At 39.6% G+C, this 24,493-nt stretch overlaps 1 protein-coding gene across 1 annotated transcript in view; it reads left to right on the top strand.

Annotated features, from left to right (window-relative positions):
• Positions 1–24,493, top strand: part of SNCA (synuclein alpha) — a 70,498-nt gene that overhangs the window by 273 nt on the left and 45,732 nt on the right. The window contains exons 2-4 of the mRNA XM_035326095.1: positions 1,672–1,817; positions 8,253–8,294; positions 17,723–17,868. Coding sequence (XP_035181986.1) covers positions 1,697–1,817; positions 8,253–8,294; positions 17,723–17,868 — 309 coding nt within the window. The 5' untranslated portion in view covers positions 1,672–1,696. The remainder of the gene's footprint in view (positions 1–1,671; positions 1,818–8,252; positions 8,295–17,722; positions 17,869–24,493) is intronic.

Below are 24,493 nucleotides of genomic sequence, written 5' to 3'. Positions count from 1 at the left end.
GGGTCGGGGAGGGAGCGAGCGGAGCCTTTCCTTCGCTCCTACCTCGCTATTCCCTCTCGGTAGTGCCGGGGGCTGAGCTTTTGTGGCTGGGCAGCCATAGGTGTGCGTGGGTACAAGGTGTGCGCGCATGCATATAGGTGTGTGTACGTGGGTATAGATATATACGTTTGTCCTTGAACATGAACCCGTGAACCTCACATACGCTTATCTTTTGGGCACGGGGGAGGGAGGGAAGCCGGGCGCTGCGGCCACCTTGTGCCGACGGCGGGTCAGCGGGAGCCTCCGGGTGCCCATCTGGTCACGTCGCCCTGCCTCCCCCTCGGTAGGCTGCTATGTATTTATATACGTGTATATGGTCGCGACGCCCTGCCCTCTCCCTCCCTCCCTCCACAGGTGCCCGTTATTTGATTTACGTAGGGATATATAGTCATGTATAGATATCTCATCTCCTTGCTGCCCCCAGATGCCCCGCACCTGGCCGCGGCGCTGCCCCGGGGACCGGCCCGGGGACCTCTCAGTGTCGGCGGAGCTGGGGGCTGCCTGCCCCCAAATATGTGTGCACAAAGCGCCCCACAGCCCCAGGGTGACAGGTACCGTGGGCAGTGTGCCTGGAGCACGAATCCTGCCTTTCTTCAAACGCTCGTCACAAGTTAGTAGAAAGCTGCGGCAGCGCAGATGCCTTCCTAGACATCCATTCCTCCTAAATCGGCCTCCGGCAGAGGAAAGAAAATAGCAGGCACCACATCGTTATGTGTCGGTGGAAGAAGAGAAAGGATTATTGGTAATAGATTCTTTGAAGGAACCCTGACTCGTTGGTTTTAATTACTATTAATTAGCTAGTAGTTTAAATGCAGTCCTGGGTTGCATACCTGCTGCAGAACTCCCTTGCTAGCTTTAGTGCAGCACTGTTAAAATTGTGTATTCCTGCTTCTGCTTTTTAGTAAAATCTTTTCTCAGTCCTGATACAAGTGGAGAATCCATTTGGGAAAACTCTGATTCCAGAAGAGTGACGTGGACTGTGCACAATTTGCTGGGTTACTGGAAAAGCAGCATTTTGTATTTGCTCCAGTCCTTTTGGGTTATAGCAGAAGGTTCTTTTAACAATAGAAAGTTAACATTTGTCATTTAGAAGGGGTGTTTTTAAAGTTGCTAGTGTTTAAGTTGGCCTCTGGATGAGATGGAGTATCATCAAATCACAGGACTAAATCTTGCAGTCAGTACATGCACAGAACTGTCCTTTGGAGGAAATGGTGGTAGGCAAGGAAAGGACTTCTATCGATGAATCCATCGTCCAATCAGCACTATGTTATCAGCAACCTCACTGTAGGTTTCTGTGGAAACTCCCAAGCCATTCTTGGACCATTCTTGCAGTGCTGTTTCACTTGCTATCTATGGCAGCATGTGAGAAAATAGAAAGGCGATTTGTGTAACTGCACTCCTTGGTTTTCTATTTATTCAACTGTTTATTTGAAATACTGAATGCAACATTACATACAGAGAGGTGTGAGTGTATTGCTAAACTCTAATAGAGCTGTAGATCAAAGCTACATAGTATATGGATATAAATAATATTCTAAAATAATGGATATGTCAATCAGTTTGAATGAAATCTTCCTTTTCTGAAAAAAAAAATGATAAGCTGTTGTTCAGAGTGTACTTTCTTTTTTCTAGTGTTGTGTGAGGAAATTCTTCAGCCATGGATGTGTTCATGAAAGGACTTAACAAGGCGAAGGAGGGAGTCGTAGCAGCAGCAGAAAAAACCAAGCAGGGTGTAGCAGAAGCAGCAGGAAAGACGAAAGAAGGCGTCCTCTATGTGGGTAAGTGGACAGTAGAGTTCATGCTGCTTGCTGGTTGGTGTACCCTGACCTTCACGTTCATCTGAAAGGAAGATCTGGATTCTCATCAGACCTATTCTTCTGTAAAAAAATGTGTAACCACTCATAGGAGACTATTGCAAAGTAAACAAGATGTGAGTTGAGCCTTCCTGAGCTCCAAGTCTTTTAAGCATTCGCTTGTTGGTTCTTATGTCACTCGGTTCTTATGTAACTTGATGGTTCACATGTCGCTGCGTTTTGCTGGCCATGCATGCCTGTACTGTGGAGCTGTATTTGTATCAGCATCCAGGACAAGACTGTGCTGTAGAAGGGGCCTTACAATACAGGTGACTAGCTGACACTGTATCCAATACATTTGCTAAGTTAAGGCTGAAGAGGTAAAAAAACAGTGTAAAAAAAAAACAATCCTGTAGAATTCATAGGTTTTAAGCAGGGTTTTGAGAGAAGAAACTTGAGAGGTTAATTCAGGAGCTGAGCCTAAGACATGCCCGTGGCTTTTTTTGAAGATAAGTGGAAAGGTGTGCACTCCATGGAAAGGAGCCTATTCTCTTCTTTCACAAATCGTAAATACAGATCCTCAGTGGTAATGTTTTGTGTACCAAAGTATCAGCTCTTTGTCTTCTGAAGTTAAATTTATAAATCAATGCTCTGTACTTAATATTGCATATCTATACCAGTTATTTCCCATGGCTTCCTCCAAGAAGGACCTTTACAGTCAGTGAGGTGGAGCAGGTAGCCTCCCAGGCAGCAATGGGGAAAATGGGAAGCAGTTGTTAATTGACTTATCTAGGCCACACAATAATTTTGTACAGAGCCAGGGATAAGATAGTCTTCAAATACCAGCTTGGTATGTTGACTGCATGATCGTCATCTTCACTTAGCAAGTATCAGGTTTTAGAAGACTCTCTTGCAAATGCCACCATGAAAAATTCACAGGAAAAGAATCTTCTGAACTATATGAATAAATGATCATTTAAAAAAATTATGGAACCTCTATCTCTGTTCATCAAATTAAATTGTGTTGTAGCAGAATGGAAAATATACTGTTTTCTGTAGGTCCTTTACGCTCTGATGGTTTTATAGCAGGTCAGTTCTGTAATGGATGCTATTTGAACCTAGGGAGATGCACACGGATATCAAAAAGAAGTTGAATGGAGTAGAAAACTGGAGGCATTTCTTTTAAATGGGAGCACTGGAGTTTCTTCAATTCCTATGTATTTCTAGGATTCCCTCTGCCCTTGCAGGCTAATGTCAGTCTGTAAAAAAAATTATTTCTGCTCCAGATAGTTTGGACTACTTATTTGGAATATACTTTTATCCTGCTGAGCTGTAGCAAAGCTTCGTGCTCTTGCCAACGGAGATGGAAGTCATTTTGAAAACTGGTTGTAAGATGAGTCTATTTTAAAATGAGCGTCTGCTCATTTTCAGTATCAAAATAGCTGTTCTTTCACTGCACATTGTGCTTGATAGTGGAGTTAGTTTTCAGGGTCTGGCTTTCTTTTTTTTAATTTCATTTTCTTGTCATTCCTGAACCTGCTTTTAGAGTCATTGATTTCTTTGTATTAAAAACCTGCATTGTGTACTGAAATATCTTTGTGCCTGACATGTTCTCCTGACTGTAGCAACATTTGAACCTAGTTCTCCTCCCAAAGGCAACAGGTTTCCTATTTTTATGAGGTTGAACTTTGGAGGGCAGGCTTGCTATTTATTTCAAAAATAATAAGACAACAGAGCCCTAAGCTGTAATAGAGGTCTGTGCCATAATGGTGAAGGACCCTTCCTGAAGCAGATGACTGCTTTTCAGGAGGAAAGAGCTATATGCATAGTTTCAGTCATGCAGGCAAAAGAACCTTTCTTTCATCACATCAGAAGCTCTTCCCCAGATTTCTGGCAGGTAATCCGTCTGGGTGTGTGCCCGGATCTAGCAAGCCAGCTTCCACAGAGGAATTTTCAACACGATCAGCGATAGGGTACAGACCACAGTGATAAGCCCGCTGGGTTATTGCTTCCTCAGGTTTTCCAGCTGTAAATGGAAAAGCCAGAAATAAAACTAGGAGAGCAAACATCAGAGCAGAAATCATTGAAGTGTTGTAGTGGTGTTAGGGGACTTCTGTGAGGGTTTGGGTCTGGCAGAGGCTAGCTGAAAGTAGGTCACAGCTCTGTGCTCCCTGCCAAAGCAGCATTTTCAGGCTGCCCTGAACACCCTTCAGTTTCTGACCTGGGTATATCTCTTTCTGCTTCCCTAGCACACAGCAGGGGCAACTCATCTCCTGAACAGCATTAGCAAAGGCTGATGTGATAATCTCTTGGTTCTGTAGGCTGATAATGGTTGCAGTCTGAAAGATGGTAAAAACCCTTTATAATCACAGGGAAGGAACAGGATACTGCATTAGGGCTTCTAAAGGTTTCTCTCCTTGCCTTTGTAGGTGGATTTTCAGATAAAAATTTCACAGCCAGATTTGGTTGTGAAAGATACTTGACATCTTGTAAAGAAGAGCCTGACAAAACTGGGCTAAGAGGGACCTGTTAATCATTTTCAGTTTTGACAGTCACCTCCATGACATTCAGCCTTCCACTGTGATTAAAGAATTAACAAAATACAAAATTGCTGGCACCCCGAGGTGTGATGGTCTCTCATTTAAGAGAGGAATTTTATTAGTAGAATTTGAGGAATTTAAGAGTGTTATTTAAGTAAATAATGAAAATATCTGGTCCTTTCCATCTGGGTTATGGTTAGCTACATGGTTACACTAAAAGGTTGAAACATAATTCTTCATAATACAGAAGCTAGAATCAAATGTGGTCATTGTGGGGGGAAAAAAAGTTCCCAAGGGGCAAAGGGGAAACTCACAGCTCTGAGGGTGTCTATTGAAGGATATACTGTGGATTTTTTCTCTTTTTCGTGTAGAAGTCTGTTTTCTTCCCTCCTACCATGTTTGTCCTGCTTCTTAATAACCTAAAAAAAACCTAATACAGTCAATACAGACCGTTCAATACAGTCTATAGTGTGGTTATATGCTTTCAGTTAGCTTTTTCCTGATTTCCTCTGCTGATGTACTTGAGCATTGGCCAGCTGAAATGCAGTGGCTTTGTAGTGGCCAGTGCAACACCAGGACTTTTCTCTATGTCAAAGAAGCACCTTGTCATTGATTAGAAAGGAGGACAGCAACTCAGCAGTCTTGTGCTGGATCATGAACGGCATAAATTCAGAACTGGGTCTCCATGCATCTTTCAAATCTTGTTGGTGCGATGTGGTAAGGAAAGAGTGGCAATGCTTACCCACACTTATTTTGAAACCAGGAACTGTGAGTGAGGATAATGCTGGTGCATGCTATCATCGATATACTGCTAAAGAATTCATTTGAGCTCTGTGTTAGTACTGGGGAGCTACAGTTTGTGCTCATTTGACTCCCGAGTGCATGTTTAGTTCTCAGGAATGAAAGTTTCCAATCTGATCATTTTGGCTGTTATAAATCATAGCAGAATGGAGAAATAGCTTATCAGGTGAGGAATGGGTAACAGAAGAATTTATTATATCCTGTATTAACTGCCCTTAGAGTAGATAAGTACAGTCATGGCCTGTTTGGCAAGACTATGCAAATTCCTGTGCTGCACTTTGTTTTCTTAAGGTTTCTTACTTTCCTTGGTAATAGCAGCTGGTGGAGTAGTCAATGGGACTCAAGGTCCATCTGGTGGAAAAATGGGCTTGGGTACATGTGAACAAGTATTTTCCTTAGACAATGACATCTCCTTCCCCTAATTTGAGTTTATGTCTCCCTGTCTTCACCCAGCTCTTACTAAGTGGCCTGAATCTCAGTAAAGGCTTGCTTGGAATATTCTGGTCATCTCTCAGAGGGCCCTGCCTCAGAGTGTACTGCCAAACTGCTGATAGATGCTTTCTTTTTTGGAATAATGATACTGATCATGATAAATAATGAAGTGAAGAGAGACTGTTGTATTTTGGATAATTACCAAAAGGCAAAAAATGGGGATTTGGTTCCCTCCAGCTCACACAATTGTGTATTATAGCAAGGAAAAGTAGCATTGCCATGTACAGCTATTGCTCTTTATTCACCCAAGTAGCGCTGGTCGGTGTCAGGTCCTTTTGGTCTTTATATTACCCATATTCTGATGCTTCCAATTATAGAATCATGGAATTATTTGGATTGGAAGGGACCTTAAAGATCATTTAGTTCCAAACCCCCTGCCATAGGCAGTCTTCCTCTTATGCATGGTATAAAGAGCAAGATTGTCAATGTTTTGGAAATGGCCGAATGAAAGACAGTTTCTATGAGAAACTATGTGCATGAGCAGCTTTCGTTTGTTCACAGTCAGAAGCCATCCTACCAAATTCAGCTGTTGCATTTATAGGCCTGTTCTGTCAAGTCCCAGTGTACTTACAGGTCCTGTTGTCGCTCTAACTGGAGAAACAGCTACTTCCACGTAAGTGTGCAGTAGTGGGACAAATAATGCTTAGCTCTAACATACTCTGTGAGGTCTGGACCACTGCTTAGCTGGTTATTTACATATATATGTATATGTCCTATACAGTTCTGCAACTTGTGTTTTCACTTAAACAAAGCCTATCAATGGAAAGAGACTAGCGTTTTCTAGATTAGCTGTGATTATAGCAGTTTTACATGAGATAGGAATCAATTGTGGATATTCCTTGGAGATACATGCATTGCAGAAGGCCCCGGGGAGTTCTGTCATACCATCAACCTCATCCATCTCAGCCCTAGGGAACTGCATAATTGCTATTCACAGGTTTGTATTTGCTAATGGCTTGGATTGCAGGCAATAACTTCAACAAGATGAATGAGATTTTGGTTGGATCTAACAGTGAAGTTAAAAGTACATCCTGAATGTCAAACATTCTAACAGAGATGTAAGCCTAAAATGGTGTTTAGTCTCTTTCTAGCAGTCAGTAGAACTAGTCATCTGCTTGTATTCCAGTATGTGTTTGAAGTACTTTGCTTGTTCAGCTCTCATGGTGCTGTCAGATTGAGAATCAAAATTCTAAACAAGTCCTTAGACATTAGCACCTTGTATTTAATAAAATTAATGTCTCGTTCAGTGGTAAATATTTTCAATGAGAGAAAGAAAGCTACTACTTTTTAAAGAGAATATCAAAATAAGGAGGAAGGAAGATTTCTCACCTGTTTATCCTCTTCATTAGCTAAAGAACAGGAAGTCATTTTACTTGATGCAACATTTTTTTATTTTTTATAATGGAATAATGCTCCTGCTCATAGATAACAGAGCCATTTCAATGCTGTAACCAATCTGATAGAGCCATGGCTTAAGCTCTACAAATTGGCACTAGCAGCAAATAAGACACATTGATGAATGAGCTTGTATGTTATTTCAGTGTTTAACTGTATTATATAGAATTATGGAAAAGGTATTTTTTCTTCTAGTATATTTCTGTTGGTTTATTATTATCTTCTAATATATTTCTGCTCATAGCAGGTTGTGTATGTGTAAAGCCAGAACCACAAATTATGATGTCTGAAATACTGAATGGCATACAAACTAAAAGTTATAAAATAAATAAGGTAACTTTTGATGATTTTTTTTTAAGAAAAAAAAAAGTCATATTATCATGATATTTTCACATAAGCATTCCAAAATGTGTTTTGGCTTCAGTGTGGCAGAATTACATTGCTCACACGAGTCTTACATTATGTCTCAGTACAGCACAAGTTCTACATTTTGGTCTGTAGAATCTTTATGTTGATTGTTTTTTTCTGTGACAAGGAAACAAACTGAATTATGCAGACCTTGGGTTCGACTCCAGTGGCATTTTCACGTTTGAGTACAGTCTATTACCTTATGTGTCCCTTTCAGATTCCTTCTGTCTAAATCTGGCTATCCTACAAGCTCCCCATGATTTTAACCACTGGGTCTTTCCACAGGCTCAGTAATGCTTGTTAACCCCTGCAAACCAAGATCTAATTAAGAGTTATTACAAGAAGTAATAAGGATCTTCTGGGAACTTTGGCTCTAATCTTCTAAAAATGTGTGCACGAGTCTCGTTAGGATGTTAACAGTAAGATGACTTCTGTACAGAGTTGTCCATGTGAGTTTGCAGAATGGCAGGCTTAATTAGTGTGACTATTAAAAGAATGGCAATGAAGTCAATACATACAAGAAATAAGCTGCAGCGGTGTTTCCACTGTTACTCATTTCTATAGTCAATCTACTTTCACGCAGTTGCTCTTCATAGATAGTGTTGGTCTTTCCCTTAGATTAAATATCTCTTGAATTAATTTCACTTGAATTAATTTTAATCATCTTAGGAAATGCTGTGTGCAACTGTATGTGATCCATCTATTCACTTTACTTTATTATCCATCTCGTCTTTACCAGTACTTAAGAACAAGTATTGTCAACCTAATATTGTTCTCTGTTTAGGTTCCAGGACCAAAGAAGGAGTTGTTCATGGTGTCACAACAGGTAAGATAATTATCTCTCAGTTTCAACTGCTTCCCTACTTTTGTTTAACCAACCATTTATCTGTTAAAAATTTAGGTGTATTTCTTTGACAGCACTCCAGTATTTGAAGGATGGAAAAATGTAGTCAAACTGAGAGGCAGAAAGCAATGTTCATTTTCTCAAAAATGTATAAAGTTTCATGTTTTACAGTTGAAAATGTAAATTTAATGTAGCTGTTTATGTGTGAGGAGAGTTTTCTGAGCAATATTCTGAATTGAAGTCAAGCAATACCAGGATGAGCCAGGAGGCTAATGAAACCAGATTCCTTAACAGAAGGAAATAGCGTGTGTTTTCTACAAGTAGAAAAATCAAGGGTCTTTCTGTTCTTTGTTTATTGCCAAAGGTAAAATATTCAATGCCGGAAAGTTATAAAGGAGTTGGCATAAAATAATGATTTTATTTTTTTTTTCCTGTGAAGAACTTCTTGTAGAAACAGAAAGCCTGGTTTCTGACAGACTATGCCCAAGTCTGTCTCCTTGCGATCTGAGGAGCAACAGTGGTATCTGGAGGTGGGAGTGGGGGAGTGCTACTAAAGGAGGAATGTGGAAGGCAAAGTGTGTAGGGACTTGGACATACGTTGTGAGGACTTTAATCTTTTGCTTTAGGACTTCATAGAACCAGTCAGACAGGACTGATGCTAGTGGAATAGACAGGAACTACTGTGATACATGAAGGAGGGAAAATACCGTGGAAGGAACTTCCTTTATACAGTTGGGATTTTAAGAGCTGAGTAGAAAGGAAAAATCACTGGGAGTGTTTGCAGTTAAGGCAAACAGCAGTGTCGGCAGCTTGTCCATGCCTAAGTCTTTGTGACTATCCACAGTGAAACAGTGATGCAAAATGGAGTTTCACCTCTGCAGTCATTAACAGCTCTGCAGTGTAATCACGGCTGTTATCTGCAGTCTGCATGATTATACCCAAGCTACCATTAAGCTGGCTGCCTCTAGTATAGCTAAGTATAACTAGAGTATAGTACAACTATACCATGACTGTTTCTGTGGCAGCAGAGAATTTCACATGAACTTAATACCTGAGTATCATTGGTATTCTTAGTGGTTCTTCATCCTTGATTGAGATCTACAAATAATGTGGTTTCAGATAAAGTCATGCTACGAGGACAGTATGGACATGCCCCATCGCTTCTTCCATTCCTAAAAGATTCTTGTGACTCATCAACATGTCTCCCTGGCGATGGTTAGGTGGGAAGAACAGAGGGAAATAGCTTACAAGAAAGAAACACATTTCAGAATTTTGATAAACTAATTTGAATTTGTCACAGTTATGAAGGTTTCATTTATTTTTTTAATTTTTTTTTTTTTTTTTTTTTTAGAACTGCATAATTTCTCAGTAGCAACAACACTTTCAAACTTTGAAGTTAATACTGGGCATATATGTTCACATTGGTATTTCTACACTGAAGAAGAGTAACTTTGCATTTCAAATTGATTTGCAGGGTTCATTTGAGATATGAACTGAAACAACTAACCAATAATTTGGAGTGATAAGCGGGTGGCAAAATTAATAGAAGTCTTACATCTATACAGAGTGCAGGAAAACCTGAGCTGACCGTAGTGCATAAAGTCTAATGTGAAATCTTCTGCTATAGATCATGGGACATCTAGAGATGTGAAGAAGATGCTCGGTCAAGAAATTGAAGGTGTTTTTCCCTTAAGCAAATAGAAAACAAATGAGGGTGGGTTTAGAAAATGATTTATTCTTTCTTTTGATTTGGGTACAACCAGTGTGTCATTCATCTGTGCTCACACAGGCCAATACCGAGGATAAACAACTGTAGTTGGATTTAACTTGGCAGTACAAAATATCACAATGCAAATAATCACTTGAGAAATAAGCCAGTAGTACTTTTAGTAACAAAACTGATCAGAACATCCCTCACAGGCCCTCAGAACTTAGCCGCAGGCTAAACAGATCTATGCTCTTGTTGCGAGGTTTAAAATCTCATAATGGTAAACCTCAATTAAGAGAAATATTCAGAGGGATCATTACTGTAACCAGTAGATGATTGCAGTAGAATGAGATTTGAGGCATATGTATCCCATATTATTACAGATGTGGGAACAGCAGTGGATAGCACTAGCAAGCAAGTTAATAGAGGTGATGTTGACTAAGCTGGGCTTTGTGTTAGAATAAAAGGCAAGGCCATTTGCACGTGTGAAACTTGCTGAAGAGGTGGGTTTCTGCAGCGGGCTAGCTTACTGAGGAAGTTCTTTCCTTCCATCTTGATCTGCTGTAATACGTGGAGCAAGACAGGAAATCTTAGGTAGAAGAACACAATTTTTGAAAAGATGTTAAATTTTGTTCTGCAAGATATAAAACAGACTACAAAGCAAAACATAAGGAGAACACATCTGTTCTGTGCTGCAACTATGAATAGAATGTTCAACAATGTTATTGAGAGTTTTAAGCAAAATTCATTTTAGGCAAAAAGCTCCTCTTCCTCTTTAGGAAAAGGGTGACTCAAAGTGAAACACCCAAAGCTTGAGAATAATGGTTATTGTGACACAACTTCTATAATTCTGGCCCATTAAACTGGTTGAAAGGCATTCAGCGGTTGAATGAAAATGGAAAATGGATAGAGGGCAGACTGAAATGTGGCAGTGAGAAGAAGGGACCTAATGCAAAATCCAGAGAGCATAATTTCTAAAGTGAAACAGTATGGGCTTGATAGTAAACGAATAGAGGAATTGCTTGGACATATTAAAATAAATAAAGCAAATCTATGAGGAGTTGTTCTGGAAAGCAGAGAAGGTAAGTGAAAAGAGATTTGGGTTCACTGTAGTGATGCTCTGAGATACAATGTAAAGACACTGAGAAATGCTAGTGAAGCTGTCCTAGAAATTTAATCCATTTAAATAAATGCTTTTAAAGTTGCTGTGTTAACTGTCTTTTAGGATACTTATAAAGACCTACTTGTCTTTTTTTCATAGGACTAGGAGTTTGCCAGTTCTGGTGATCTTATGATGCTCTAGGGTGTTGATATCATGTGAAACTTGAGGTGCAATAACACATTTTGTTACATGAAGAAAAATGATTCAAGAGGCTAGAGACAGTCAAATGTGAACTAGAATCACAGATCCAAATAAATGTGTGTTCACAGTTATTCAGTCAATCCTGTCTTACTGTTTGAGATCTAAGGTCCTGCTAGTTTTGTTATTTTTGAATAGTTTCTGGTGTCAAACCCTTGGCTGGTAAGGGAACTGACACACCTCAAAGTGCTGAACAGCTAAATATGCTTTTCAGCTAGTGACTTTCCAAACCCAGGAATACTAGACTGGGGAGTTCCTTGTTTTAAAGTATGACCCAATTGCACCAGGTTTAGTTGCATCAAGACACTAAAATGAGGATGCCTGGCTGTGATTCACAGGAATAAAGAGAGCAAGCTATTTGTCAGGTTGCCCTTTCTCAGGACTTCTTTAGAGTAAGAAGTGTAGCTTTTTGATCTTATGGGGTGTTAGCTTGTGTATCTGACTTGCCTATCTAATTATCATGTCTCCTGGCCTTTGACTGTAATAATTGATCCATTTTCTTTGACTGTGCATAATTCATCCATCTTGCTCATCTCCCAAGGATAAACGGCTACAAATGTACAGTTTCAAACATGGACTATTTACAGAGCATGTCCTGACAGTCAAAGAAAAGCTCTGGTTTGTGGAAAGCTCAAGGTGAAAAAGCCCTCTAACTCAGTACTTCAAGCAGATGTCCGTTTCCTGAAGTGAAATGAAGACTGGTCTCAACAGTTATGAACCGTAGTCAACCTTTTGCTTAATTCTTTTATCTGATCATTCTTGTGGTGTTTGTTTGTTTGTTTTCCTTAATATTCTTAGTCATTGGTATTCCAGTTGCATTTGTTATAACTCTACCAGGTGTCTCACAGTGAATGTATAAATTAAAGAACCCATGACATACTTATGGCTTCTTTGTAAATGAATTCTTCAAGTACCTAAGGCAATCTGATCTTCTAAAATAAATATTCAAAAGTGTATTTAGTACAGTCAAAATAATGCTATTAATCCAGAGGAAGCATGTACTTTTCATCTACTTCTATTGCTCAGACTGGAAAGCAACGAGTTCTCATTTTGAAATGTTCCAAAAGTTTCACGTTAAAAGCTTGTATTACCCAGTTATCTATGATAAGTAGGGAAAAAGAAACCTTAAATGCCAATAATTTTTGCAGTATTAGAACTTCTATTTCAATGTTAGCCTTGGCATGGCCTTTGTACACCATTCCAGATCACTTACTCCACAGGTGGACACAAGTAATTGGGCTGTAGCACAGTCAAGCTTTACAGCAGCTGATTTACTCTGTTTCTCAGCACTGTGATGCAAAGCAGACATCAACTTTACAAAGACTTAATGGCTTAAGATCATTAAACAACCTAGTATTCAGATTAATTTAATTAGTTGGTATTAACTCCCTGCATTCTGAACTGATTTGTTTGTGTGCACTAAATGCTTTTCCCTTGATACTACTTAGTGTAATCAATAAAACACATAAGACTGGAAACCTATTTTGTTTTTCCTTCTCTTGTTATTAGGGTTACAGAGCTGAAAGTTTACAAAGTTGGAGCTTATTTACAGAATCACTCTGGTAATAGAACTTTGATAATGTTTTTGTATTCCTTAGAAATAGGAAAGTAGAGTTTCTCCTGCTAGTATTAGTGCTTTTGCAGATCTCTGCTATGTGTATAGTTTTCTGGATTTATCTTAATGACTCTGATTTCTGAAAGACAGTATCTTACTAAAAAGCCAGTTTATTGGTTTGGTAGCAGATGATAAGTTCTTATGAAATATATAACATAGTAGGAATTTGTTAGCATCTTCAGACACCTAGAAAGCCTCAGAGTTTCAGTTATATATAGACAGGCTTGTAAACTTACACCCAAATTTAATTTGAGGCCCTCAGTTTTGCTGAAGTTTTCAGCTAGGAATAACACCTAAATCCATGTTTGGCAGAACCAATGTGGTAGGAGCTGCAGTTTTGAGCTGGAAGATGCTGCTTAGATGCCACTCTTTGTTCTTTTTCTGCACAGAACAGCTTGCTTCATTCTTTCAGGGCAGAACCACTTCAAGTTAGGAGTTGACACTTGTATACAGCTTTCCGTAAAAATATGGCTCTCTAGCTGTTGAGCAGCTTCTCTTAGTGGTGACTGTATGGGTCAGTGATTTCTACAGAATCACAGAACGGTTAACGTTGGAAGGGACTTCTTGTAGGTCTCTGGTCTAACTTCCCTGCTCAAATAGGGCCACCCAGAGCAGGTTGCCCAAGACCATGTCCAGGTGGCTTTTGAAGATCTCCAAGGAGGGAGACTGCTCAACTTGACTGGTCTACCTGTTCCCTTGCTCCATCACCTGTGCAGTGAAGAAGTGCTTCCTGGTGTTCAGACTAGGTGGAACTTCCCGTGTTCCAGTTTGTGCCCACCGGCTCTTGTCCTGGCACTGAACAGCACTGAAAAGGGCCTGGTTCTGTTGTCTTTGCACCCCCTTTCCATGCATTCCTAGAGCTTGACATTGGTTAGCAGTGTCAGCAATTGGTTAATTGCTATTGTTGCTAACTGATTAGCAACAGTGTCAGTTGGAACACTTACCTTCCTGTGTCTTTATACACGTTCACATCTGAGGCTTAACATCAAACTGAACATCATCTCAAATCAGCAGTCATTTTTGCTTAAAATTTTATTCTTCTGCTATTGCAATTGTGCATTTTTGCTTTGCATTCTTTTTCTTTATGAACAGCAGTTGTTAAAAGCAGAATTTGATTTTTACTTTGACCTACCACAACATTCTTCTCGTGAAAAACAGGAAATAATGAGCTGGTGATGATGTGCAGCACAGTATGTGAAAGATCTTTCATGTTCTATTATAGAATTAATCTTAAATATTTTTTTAACTAAGTATCTTGCTATTGTGCCAGTAAAGTTAAGTAAAAGTAAGGGGAGTAACAGCATTAATGGCCTGATTCATATTTTTTTTGTTTGTTTGTTTTGTTTTGTGTGCAGTACTAAGCCTTTGCTAGAGACATCTTTTTTTCTGGTAGGAGAAAACAGACTTCAGAAAGAGCTTTCCCAAAACACGCTAATAGCGGGAACTGTAGCCGCTAGATAGTGTGCTTGGTAGGTGGTCATACTTGCCATGACAACGTAATATGAGAAATGTGGTTTTAATATTGGCATCAGGAATCAGGCAGCTGAACTGAAGCATCCATGGTGCACCAAATTTCACTCTATTTCTTTATGTATAGCTTTAGAGGTACACTTTTTGAAGATCTTAAGATAATTACACTAATTATGACTACTGACAATGGAGCATAGTGCAACTGTGCTTTGTCAGAGGGAGGAGTCTGCTTCGGATCAGCTGAGCATGTGAGCCGTTGCCAATATCGAACCTGCTGAACTTGTCTGTTTTAAAAGCTCTGACATTCGAGGTATTTTGGAAAAAGGGAGAATTTTTCAAAACACATATATCACCTCCATACAGGAAAGAAAACAAACAAAAAACACAGAAGAAAAAATATATATATACATAATATATATACACAAAGGATCTTGATTGATACATTCTCTTTTGGCTTTGTTTTCTTCTTCCTTCTGTCTTCTGGGACAGTAGAAAAAGAAGGAGATAGGTGTGGTGGTTTACTCAGGTGGGCAGCTGAGCACCATCACAACTGCTCTCTCATTCACCCTCCACAAAGGGGAAGGGGGAGAAAATATGATGAAAAGGCCACAAGGGTTGAGATAAGGGTGGGGAGATTGCTGAACAGTTATCGTGATGGGCAAAACAGATTCAGAGTAGGGAGATTAGTAAAACTTATTGCTTATTGCTCTAACAAGCTAGAGAAGTGAGAAACGAAAGAAAATAAAAACACCTTCCCTCCATCTACCCTCTTCCACCTCCTTCCCCCAAACAGTGCAAGAGAACGGGGAAATTGGGGCTGTATATGTCAGTCTATAGCACTTCATCTCTGCCACTCCCTCACGGTCACTCTCTTTCCGTGCTCCACGTGGGGTCCCTCCCACGGGATGCCGTCCTTCCCAAACTGATCCTGTGTGGGCTTCCCACAGGCAGCAGCTCTTCAAGAACTGCTCCCACACGGCTCTGTACCATGGGGTCCATCCCCCAGGAGCAAACTGCTCCAGCACGGGTCCCCCACGGGCGGCAGCTCCCCCCAGGCCCCCTGCTCCTGCGTGGGCTCCTCTCCATGGGCTGCAGCTCCGGCCCGGGGCCTGCTCCTGCGGGGGCTCTCCATGGGCCGCAGCCTCCTCCAGGCCACCTCCACCTGCTCCACCGGGGGCTCCTCCACGGGCTGCAGCGTGGAGATCTGCTCCGTGTGGGACCCATGGGCTGCAGGGGGACAGCCTGCTCCACCAGGGGCCTCTCCACAGGCTGCAGGGGAACTGCTGCTGCCTGCCTGGAGCACCTCCTGCCCTCCTGCTGCACTGCCCTGGGGGCTGCAAGGCTGGTTCTCACTCCTAACTATCTAAGCTGTTGTTGTGCAGCAGTTTTTTGTTTGTTTGTTTGTTTGTTTTTCCCTTTCTTGAATCTGCTCTCACAGAGGCACAAACATCACTTATTGTCTCGGTTTTGGCCAGCAGCAGGCCCCTTATCTAACATGGGGCAGCTTCTGGATTCTCCTCACAGAAGCCACCCCTATGGACCCTGCTACCCAAACCTTGCCACATAAACCCACTACAATAAGAAATAAAAAGCAAGAGTGAAACTTACTCAGAATTCACCTCTCCATTTACTGTTTTGTTGTTAATTTCTTGGAAAATAGGACTTTAACACGTATTTTTTCAATATACTACTTTTTTACATAGCTCTGAGATTTCTTTCTACCAATCTAAATAATATGAAAGCAGTACCTATTTCCATCTCAGCACGCTATTCATTTTGTTTCTGAAAGAAACTGCTAGTACTGCTAGTACTAAATCAAACCTTCCCTGAGGATGATGATTGTTTTTCAGCAAAACCCACTTTTTTTCTGGAAAAAGCATGGGGTTAGAGTACTGGATGGACACAATTATATTTGTTGCCAATTTGTATATTATTAGCATGTATATGTTGAAAGATCTTTGGAACAGATTGTTTTTCTGTGTCAATCATAGCAATCTATAAAGCATGCCCTCTGATATGGACAGCTGATAAGAAATTCGGTAAGGAATTAAATCTAATTTATCTATAGAAAGTCATATCTTTGTATATATTTCCAAAAGCAGTCTCTGAAAGGGTTGCCTATCTGCTAAGTAAAATCCAGCCTGCACTCATAAAGAGTGTAATTAGAGCTATGAATACAATTTATGGGTCAGATGGAATTACGTCTGGAGGAAAATATAAGATTAGTTGGAATTACAAAGCTATGTTCTGGATGTTTTTTAAGAACAGTCCCTTGTTTAGATAAGTAAATGAGGATTTTTTTCTTTGTTTTGTTTTGTTTTTGTTTTTTTCTTTTTTTTTTCCTGAAAATCTGGCCCTGTAACTTGAAGGCATGAAGTCATCTGCTCTCCTTATTCTTAGAGTGGTTTCACTATAGCAGAAGCTGCTGTCAGGGAAGAGCACTTGGGAATGAATGAGCAGAAAGAATTCAGTAATACTCTGAAAGGTAGAAAGGCAACCACTGATGTATATGTAGGCTAAATGAGTTGTTGTTTCCCTGGGGCTTTGAAGTAAGCTATTAATCCGCTTTGCTTTGGCATTTTTGGCATTCAATCTTTTTGTAGATTAGTATGTTATGGATGGAAACATCAGCTGTTGGGCAGAAATCTCAGAAAATGAGATAAGATGTTTTATTAGAAATTCTCTGGTCAAGCAACAGTGGCTCTGCTTATTAATCAAGCTTATATATATTAAAAAAAAAAGGTAAAAAGAATAATCAATAGCTCTTGTGTCTAAAGTAAAAAACATCATCTTCCATGCCCTGTAACATGCAGCAAGTGTGTTTGATATGCCCTGTAACATGCAGCAAGCGTGTTTGTAACATGCAGCAAGTGTGTTTGACTAATTGGAATGCATTTCTGAACTGTGCTATATTGAATTTGATTGCTATACATTGCACAGTGAGCTAGGCATAATCAGGGCCCTTAAGTAATGACTTTTCTTCCCTAAAGTACAGCTAGACATGAATGCATATGTTGAATGTCTTTCACATGAAAGAAATTGAGCCACAGATGAAGCTTATTTTTACTTTTGCTGCTCCAGTATGATCAGATTGAGAGTCTCATTTCTGAAGATCCACTTGGGGTACACAAAGTGTAATGGCCCAATGGTTTTTCATAACAATGAGCTGTCAGTCATAAATATGACTCTCTGAAAACATCAGTAAGTTAAAGCTCCCAGAGCTGTAATGCGTTTTTCCATCTTCTGCTTCTCCTCAGTGGCTGAGAAGACCAAAGAGCAAGTATCTAATGTTGGGGGAGCTGTGGTGACAGGAGTGACGGCAGTGGCCCAGAAGACAGTGGAAGGCGCAGGGAACATTGCTGCAGCCACTGGCTTGGTGAAGAAGGATCAGTTGGCTAAACAGGTTGGTTTGTTTACACTTTTTTCCAAATGATGAAGTAAATGATGAGTGGCTTCTGTACCAAGGGGCAGATGGAGTGATTCCTTTTCCATATGTAGATAGTATGAATAGAGGATGGTTTGTGTTAGGCTAAACAAACAAACAGCAAAGAAAATATTGCATTTTGTAGCTTGTATTTTGAATGACCCACGGGATTTGGGAACTTGAGTAGGATTGGGCATCTAACTTTAAAGCCTTCATATATTTGAAGTGTGATCTAATGATGATTCTGAATTAAGTAGCTTCTAGTAGGGCCCAGCAGTTGTACTGCTGCTGTTCAGTTGAATAGGAAGATAATTGTTTTTCCAAATAACTCAGGACTGAAAAGGAACCTGCTAGAGCTGAGAGGTCAAACAGCTGAATCTCAAGTTTAACAGCATGATTTGTATCCTCTGCAGATGAAAAGCAGAAGGGGTCATGTACCAGTTCACTGATACATTGCATCTTAGGTCAAGATGTAGCTGGAGAGTCCCTGTTTTCCACTATTATAATGACATGAACTCAAGAATGCCTCCAAACCATCCTGAACTCATCAGATTAAATTTTCTCTATATTTTATCATATTTAAAAAAAAAAAAAAAAAAAAAAACAGTAGGTACTTTTATTTCAGCACAGAGGTGAATATAATATATTTGCTCAATACCAAATTTCACATTTTATTGCTGATATACTGCAGTCATATTCTTCCACTTACACTAGATGAAAAGAGACCCCTTATAGCTGGTGGGAATAATACTTCCCCAAACATGTGTATTTGTGTTTGGAGACAAAAATAACCCAGAAGAGACAAACATCTCCTTTCATACTGTTTTATGTATGAACATTTGTGTGTTCATAATAGCAAAACTGGGTTATGAAGAATACTAGTATTTGCACAGAAATACGGGTGTCATATTGATTTAGAATGAAGAAGTTCTATGGCATATCTTTTTTCCACTTAGAGTCCAGAAGTGCTGTTAAAATTGAATCCTTAAATGTTCTTCTTTATCCTTATCTGTTGTATTGCTGTCTATCTTACAAATCTGTTGGTGCTTAAGTTAGATGAAGAAAGTGGTATTACATTGTGGTAGGCATTCACTCTGCTATAGTAGATTGGTCTTGAAAATGTGATGGTTTTGTTCTTTTTCAAAGGAGTTTTCTGGGGGGTGTGCTTTTAGTCCCTTTTTGTTCAGATATAAAGAAAATCTTGCTTTTGATGTGCTCACGGTCCTTTGTAAAAGCTATCTTGAAGATTTATAGATTTGAGTATCTAATGAACATGCCAGGGGACACATCAGTATGGTATGACCAGAGTAGAGTAATCTAATATTCACCAATAGCCCTTCAGTAGTTTTAGGTTGAGAATATTCTTTTCTATTGGTAGCTCTTCGAATCCTTTAGTGGGGTGTCATAAGAATCATCATTGTTTTAATATGCAATTGCCTACTTTAGTATTGACCATAACTAAGATTTTTTCATGTTAATGTTAATATATACTTATAGTGCCTTATAAATATAAACCGTGATACAAATCTCGACATACTTTCATTTAGTTCTCTTCTGTATATTGTAATGCTTAAATATGAGTCGTGATGGTTATAAGAGAATAAAATCACATCTGTGAAATTAAAGAACATCCATAATGTGCATGCATATTATTTTATAGTCCTATAAACAGCATCATTATTTTGAACTGATGCTTTGTTCTTTAGATACGCTAAACCATACATTTGATTTTTGATACTGTTTTTTTTAGACTGAGATTCTCAGTCGTGTGCAGTATGGTCACCTAGATGATTAGTATCTATGGCTCTTAAGAGACTACTCTGCATTTCTGCGTCTTACTGTTTTTGCAAGGGATGAACAGCCATTTCAAAAACATTGACATCTAAATTCAGTCATGTAAAGGTATTGTAAAACCTAGTATTTTTTGCATTCATGTGCAGTTCAGAGATACATAAGATTGATTTTGCTTTGGTTTTTCAAGTATAGTGATGTTTGGATGGGGACCAGTTGCAGGTACTCAGAATACCGGCCATGCATATGGGATGGTTTAGTTTCAGTGATTATATCCACACTGGAAGTGGAACACAGGTCCCTTTGAGGAAAGAGGATGGGATTTCCTGAAATAAGAGAAGGTACAAAAGAAGCATACAATGTGAATCTTAATGAAACTTTATTTAAATATCTTTATAACATAATGTCTCTTAAGGCTGTGTTATCCCTAGTCTACCCTAGACTGGGAATATGCAACTATGACTAGCAAATTCATTCCTTGAGCTTGAGTGTGGCTAGCCAATGCCTTTTACAGATTGTTCTTCCTATGGACATCTATTTGAGTTTGCCCTAAAGCAAATGACTGTGTATCCCATGTGCAAGAAGAACATTTGCTCACGCAGAACAAGTCACAAGATTTGACAGGAAAATGCAGATTAAAAGTGGATAGAAACGTCATTACAGGCTGATCTTTTTTATTTTTCTCCACAGAAGACTAAAAAGCATTAGCTAGTAATCTGTTTTAGTTGGATTCTAAATTTCTGATGAATTATTTCTTCCAGTTCATATGGACCTGCAAAATCAGGTCCAAATTCTAACGTTCAGTTGGAGAAACAATGACTTCCTGAGGCCTCTTCCAACCTGAATTATACTGTGAACTCAGAAGGCTGATAAACTCAGCCTCTGTGCAACTGGAGGCCTTCAATTAAGGTCAGGGACTGTGAATTAAATATGATCAGCTGTTTCCCAATGTGTCTGGAAGCCCATATAAACTAACAGTCATTGCTGGGATTTTCCTCTAGTGATTTGCATGCAAGTGTGAAAGCCCATAATCTTGCACTGGGACTGGCATTTTTGTTGTGCCGTGATGGAACTCTGGTTTTGACTTTGAACTCATTGCAAACAGTCTCAGCATTTACCTGTGGATAAAATGGTATTTGTGCAAAGGAAATACTGAGCAAATTCTTGGTAAAACGCTTTCTAGAGACATTTGTATGAGGTTGGCTCCTATAGCTTTTAATACCGGCTGTGTGGCATTTTGCACAGCGCGTGGACCATGACAAGCAGGCATAGCCAGCCAGCCGAGGCCTGCCTGGAGGGCTGCTGTCACACCATGCTGTCAGCCAACATGACAGCTGAGACTAGTGAGTGACAGGGATGACTTGATAGTGCCATTCAGAGAACTGCTCCAGGGGGTTTACACATTGGCAGAAACTCACTACTTAACGCAGTGAGGATGGTTGCAGTTAGTAGGCTTGCATTAGCATTAAAAGGGCTAATGCACTACAAGTAGTGTTTTAATAAATGGCAAAACAATTCTTAAGATTATTTAGAATTCTAAACTTTTTCATGCTTTGCCAGCCTGCATCGACTCAGAATTTTTTTCTAGTTTGTACTAGCTTTTAGCACAGAACCTATTAAAAGCATATGAACTCTTTATAAAGTAGTTATAAATTCAAGCCTAATTTTAAAGTCTACCAGCAACAGTACTTTTATTTGTAATCATTTTAACTCCTCCTGGAATCAGAAATGAACTTCTTTTCATGCTTCCTCCTTTCTGTTAAGAGAAGACAATAAAAAGAAATACTGCAGTATACAGATACGAGATGTGTTTTACATTTTTACATTTATTCTGTGCCTGTGCATCATTTATTTCTGTGTAGTGTGAGTATGCTTCTAAATTAATCATGTAAAAGTCAAAGAAAAATGGAGGATTAATGATTACGTTTGCTGTAGAAATGAACATGGTTTTTCCTAAGTCAAGAAAACTGTAAAATCCTTTGAGTCCTCTATTTTCATGGATGTATAGATCCAGCTAATGTGAAGGGGTACTAGCTAGTGATTAGCTATAATATAGAAAACAAAATATGGATTACAACATTTTTTACTTTAAAAGGGGTAAATAAATAATGGAAGTTCTTAACCTCGCTAAATTCATGTCATTCGTGTTTTGGTTCTCTAACATCTTGGAAATAAATCTGTTTGTAAGTTCACTGATTTCTATGACAAATAATTTTATTTATACTACTCTAGCACCAAAACAAACATACAAACAAACAAAAACCAACCAACAACAACAAAAAACAGCTAAGCTCAAACCTCAAGTTACTTGGAGAACAATGCAAAGATTTAGATAGTAAGATGTGCAACACAGAAAACATAAGGCAAGCAGTATTAGGCCTCATCCTAAAGATCATGGTTGGTATCTGTATGCCCTAAATCTTTATTTTTTTTTCTTTAATAAAGTGTCTCTTAACATATTACGTTCTGAATTATACTTGTGAAAACAAATTACAGTAGCAGATAATAGTTATCATATAAACAAAATATAGTTAGAGAGCAGGTAATAGAGCTCATTGGTTTATTTACCAAGCTTGCAGGGAAGAGTGAGAAGATTGCTCCAGCTCCAGCTGTTCATTGACATAGAGCAATGCCCCTTCTTCATCTCCTCTGCTTGTCCTTCCTAAGGAGCCTGTATCCTTCCATTCCAACACTCCGGTCATGGGAACCATCCCACCACGTCTCCATAATGCCAGTTCATAGCCTTGCAGGCGTACACACATCTCGACCTCCTCTTGTTTATTCCCCATGCTAGGTGCATTAGCATAGAGACATTTAAGTTGGGCCCCTGCTGAAGCTCACTTAGTGGTCAGAGTGGCTGGAATTCCTGTGTGCTGCTCTTCAGGTGCTCTCCTGCTGACCCATGACCATGTCCAGGCTCTGGGCATCTAGCACTGGCACTGGTATCAAACTGGGGAGAAGTCCTTCTACATAATTGTCTTATACTGAAATATCCAAAAGCATTTTAGTAGTTTTCTTGGGAAGTTCAAACAGACATTTTCTCATTTTGTCTATTTATAACTTTTGAAATATAATGTGCATAATTCCTTCTGTGAGTTAATACTGACATGACAGTTGTAAAAAGTTTGGAACTGTTAAAACTGATTTTTAATGTACTTTTTTTTTTTTGTGAGTAACATTCCAGAAATAGGTCTAATCATTGTAAAATTTGGTTTTAAAATCTGCATTTTGATAGAATATAAGTATCTCCTAGGGTTCTGACCACATTTACATGCAGCGTACACTGCAGAATGCTTGTCTTATTGAAAGATCACTGTTCCCTATCTTCTCACCAGTCTGTACATGAGTCAATTAGTCATAAAAAGTTGAGCTTGGAAAAACAAAGGAAGAGCTACTGAGCATAGACATAGAATTCCCTCATTCAGAAATGGAATTACGGTGGGTTTTTGTTTGTTTGTTTGTTTTTACCACCCTTCCATTATGTTTCATGCTTTTAAACTGCTGATGTCCCTAAACGCTATTAGACCCCAACAAATAGCAGGACAGTAAGCATGAGACACATGAGACTTAAGCTGCTGTCCTCTTGTTGTAATGAGCAGGTTTATTCCTTTCCCCAGGAGCTTATTATGGCTAAAACATAAAGTCATAAATTAAGGAAATAAACTGTAGTGAGATTTCAGAGTGGCAAGTGCGGAAATAACTTATATCCTATTAACTTCCAGACCCGGTGCTTTTCTACAGACACTGTAGAGCAAGTAGTCTAAGAGGATGCAGCATCATCTAATTGCCTTCCTTAACTACTTCACTCCATTACTTCTTGCCATTTCTGGCTCTAATGTAAGGCCACATCTGAGAATGGACACGTTTGTGATTAAGTATGTGTAATCTAGATCCCTGGTGAGCCTGACAAGCAGCCAGAAGTCTAACCCTCTGCTGTGGTTTAAGCTGGCATGCAGCTAAGCACCACACAGCCATTCGCTCACTCCTCTCCCTGCCCTGCCATGGGATGGGGCAGAGAATTAGGGGGAAAAAGGTAAAACTCATGGGCTGAGATAAAGACAGCTTAATAGGACAAAAAATAGAGGGAAATAATAATAATAGTAATAACAATAAAAGAGTATACAAAATAAGTGATGAATAATGCAGTTGGTTATCACCCGCTGAACAATGCCCTGCCTGTCCCTGAGCAGAAGCAACTTCTCTGTCCTCCCCTCTGCTCCCTTTCCCTCCCACCAACCCCACCCCCCACATTTTATCATTCATCGTGATTCCATATGGTACGGAATACCCCTTTGGCCAGTTGGAGTCAGGTGTCCTGAGTCTGTCCCGTCCCAGCTCCTGCTGCACCCTCAGCCTCCTCACTGTCAGAACAGTGTGAGAAGCTGAAAAGCCCTTGGCTCAGTGTAAGCACTGCTCGGCAACAACTAAAACATCAGTGTGTAATCAGCATTGTTCTCATCCTAAATCCAAAACACAGCACCATAGCAGCTGCTAGGAAGAACTTTCTCCCAGCTGAAATCAGGACAGCCTCTAAACTTGAACCAAGCAGTGCCAGTTCTGCCTTGTGGTGCAATGCAGAGGGTGCAATTTTTGGTTGTTCAGAATTGGCCCAGCTGTGGTTCTGATGGTGACACTCACGCGTTGTCTGTGGAAGCAATTGTAGCAGTAGACTGTGCTTTTGGAAAGCTTTCAAAGGTGATTTGCGGTAGAAAATCTACCAGACAGTGTTGTCTTCAGGGAAACCAAAATGTGATAGATGACATATAAGCAGGCCTGCTTATGTAGTCACAACTGAGCATCCATCAGACAATAC

This window comes from Oxyura jamaicensis, chromosome 4 (assembly GCF_011077185.1).
Source record: "Oxyura jamaicensis isolate SHBP4307 breed ruddy duck chromosome 4, BPBGC_Ojam_1.0, whole genome shotgun sequence".
NCBI classification, from domain to species: domain Eukaryota; kingdom Metazoa; phylum Chordata; class Aves; order Anseriformes; family Anatidae; genus Oxyura; species Oxyura jamaicensis.
This window is presented reverse-complemented; position numbering and strand designations above follow the sequence as displayed.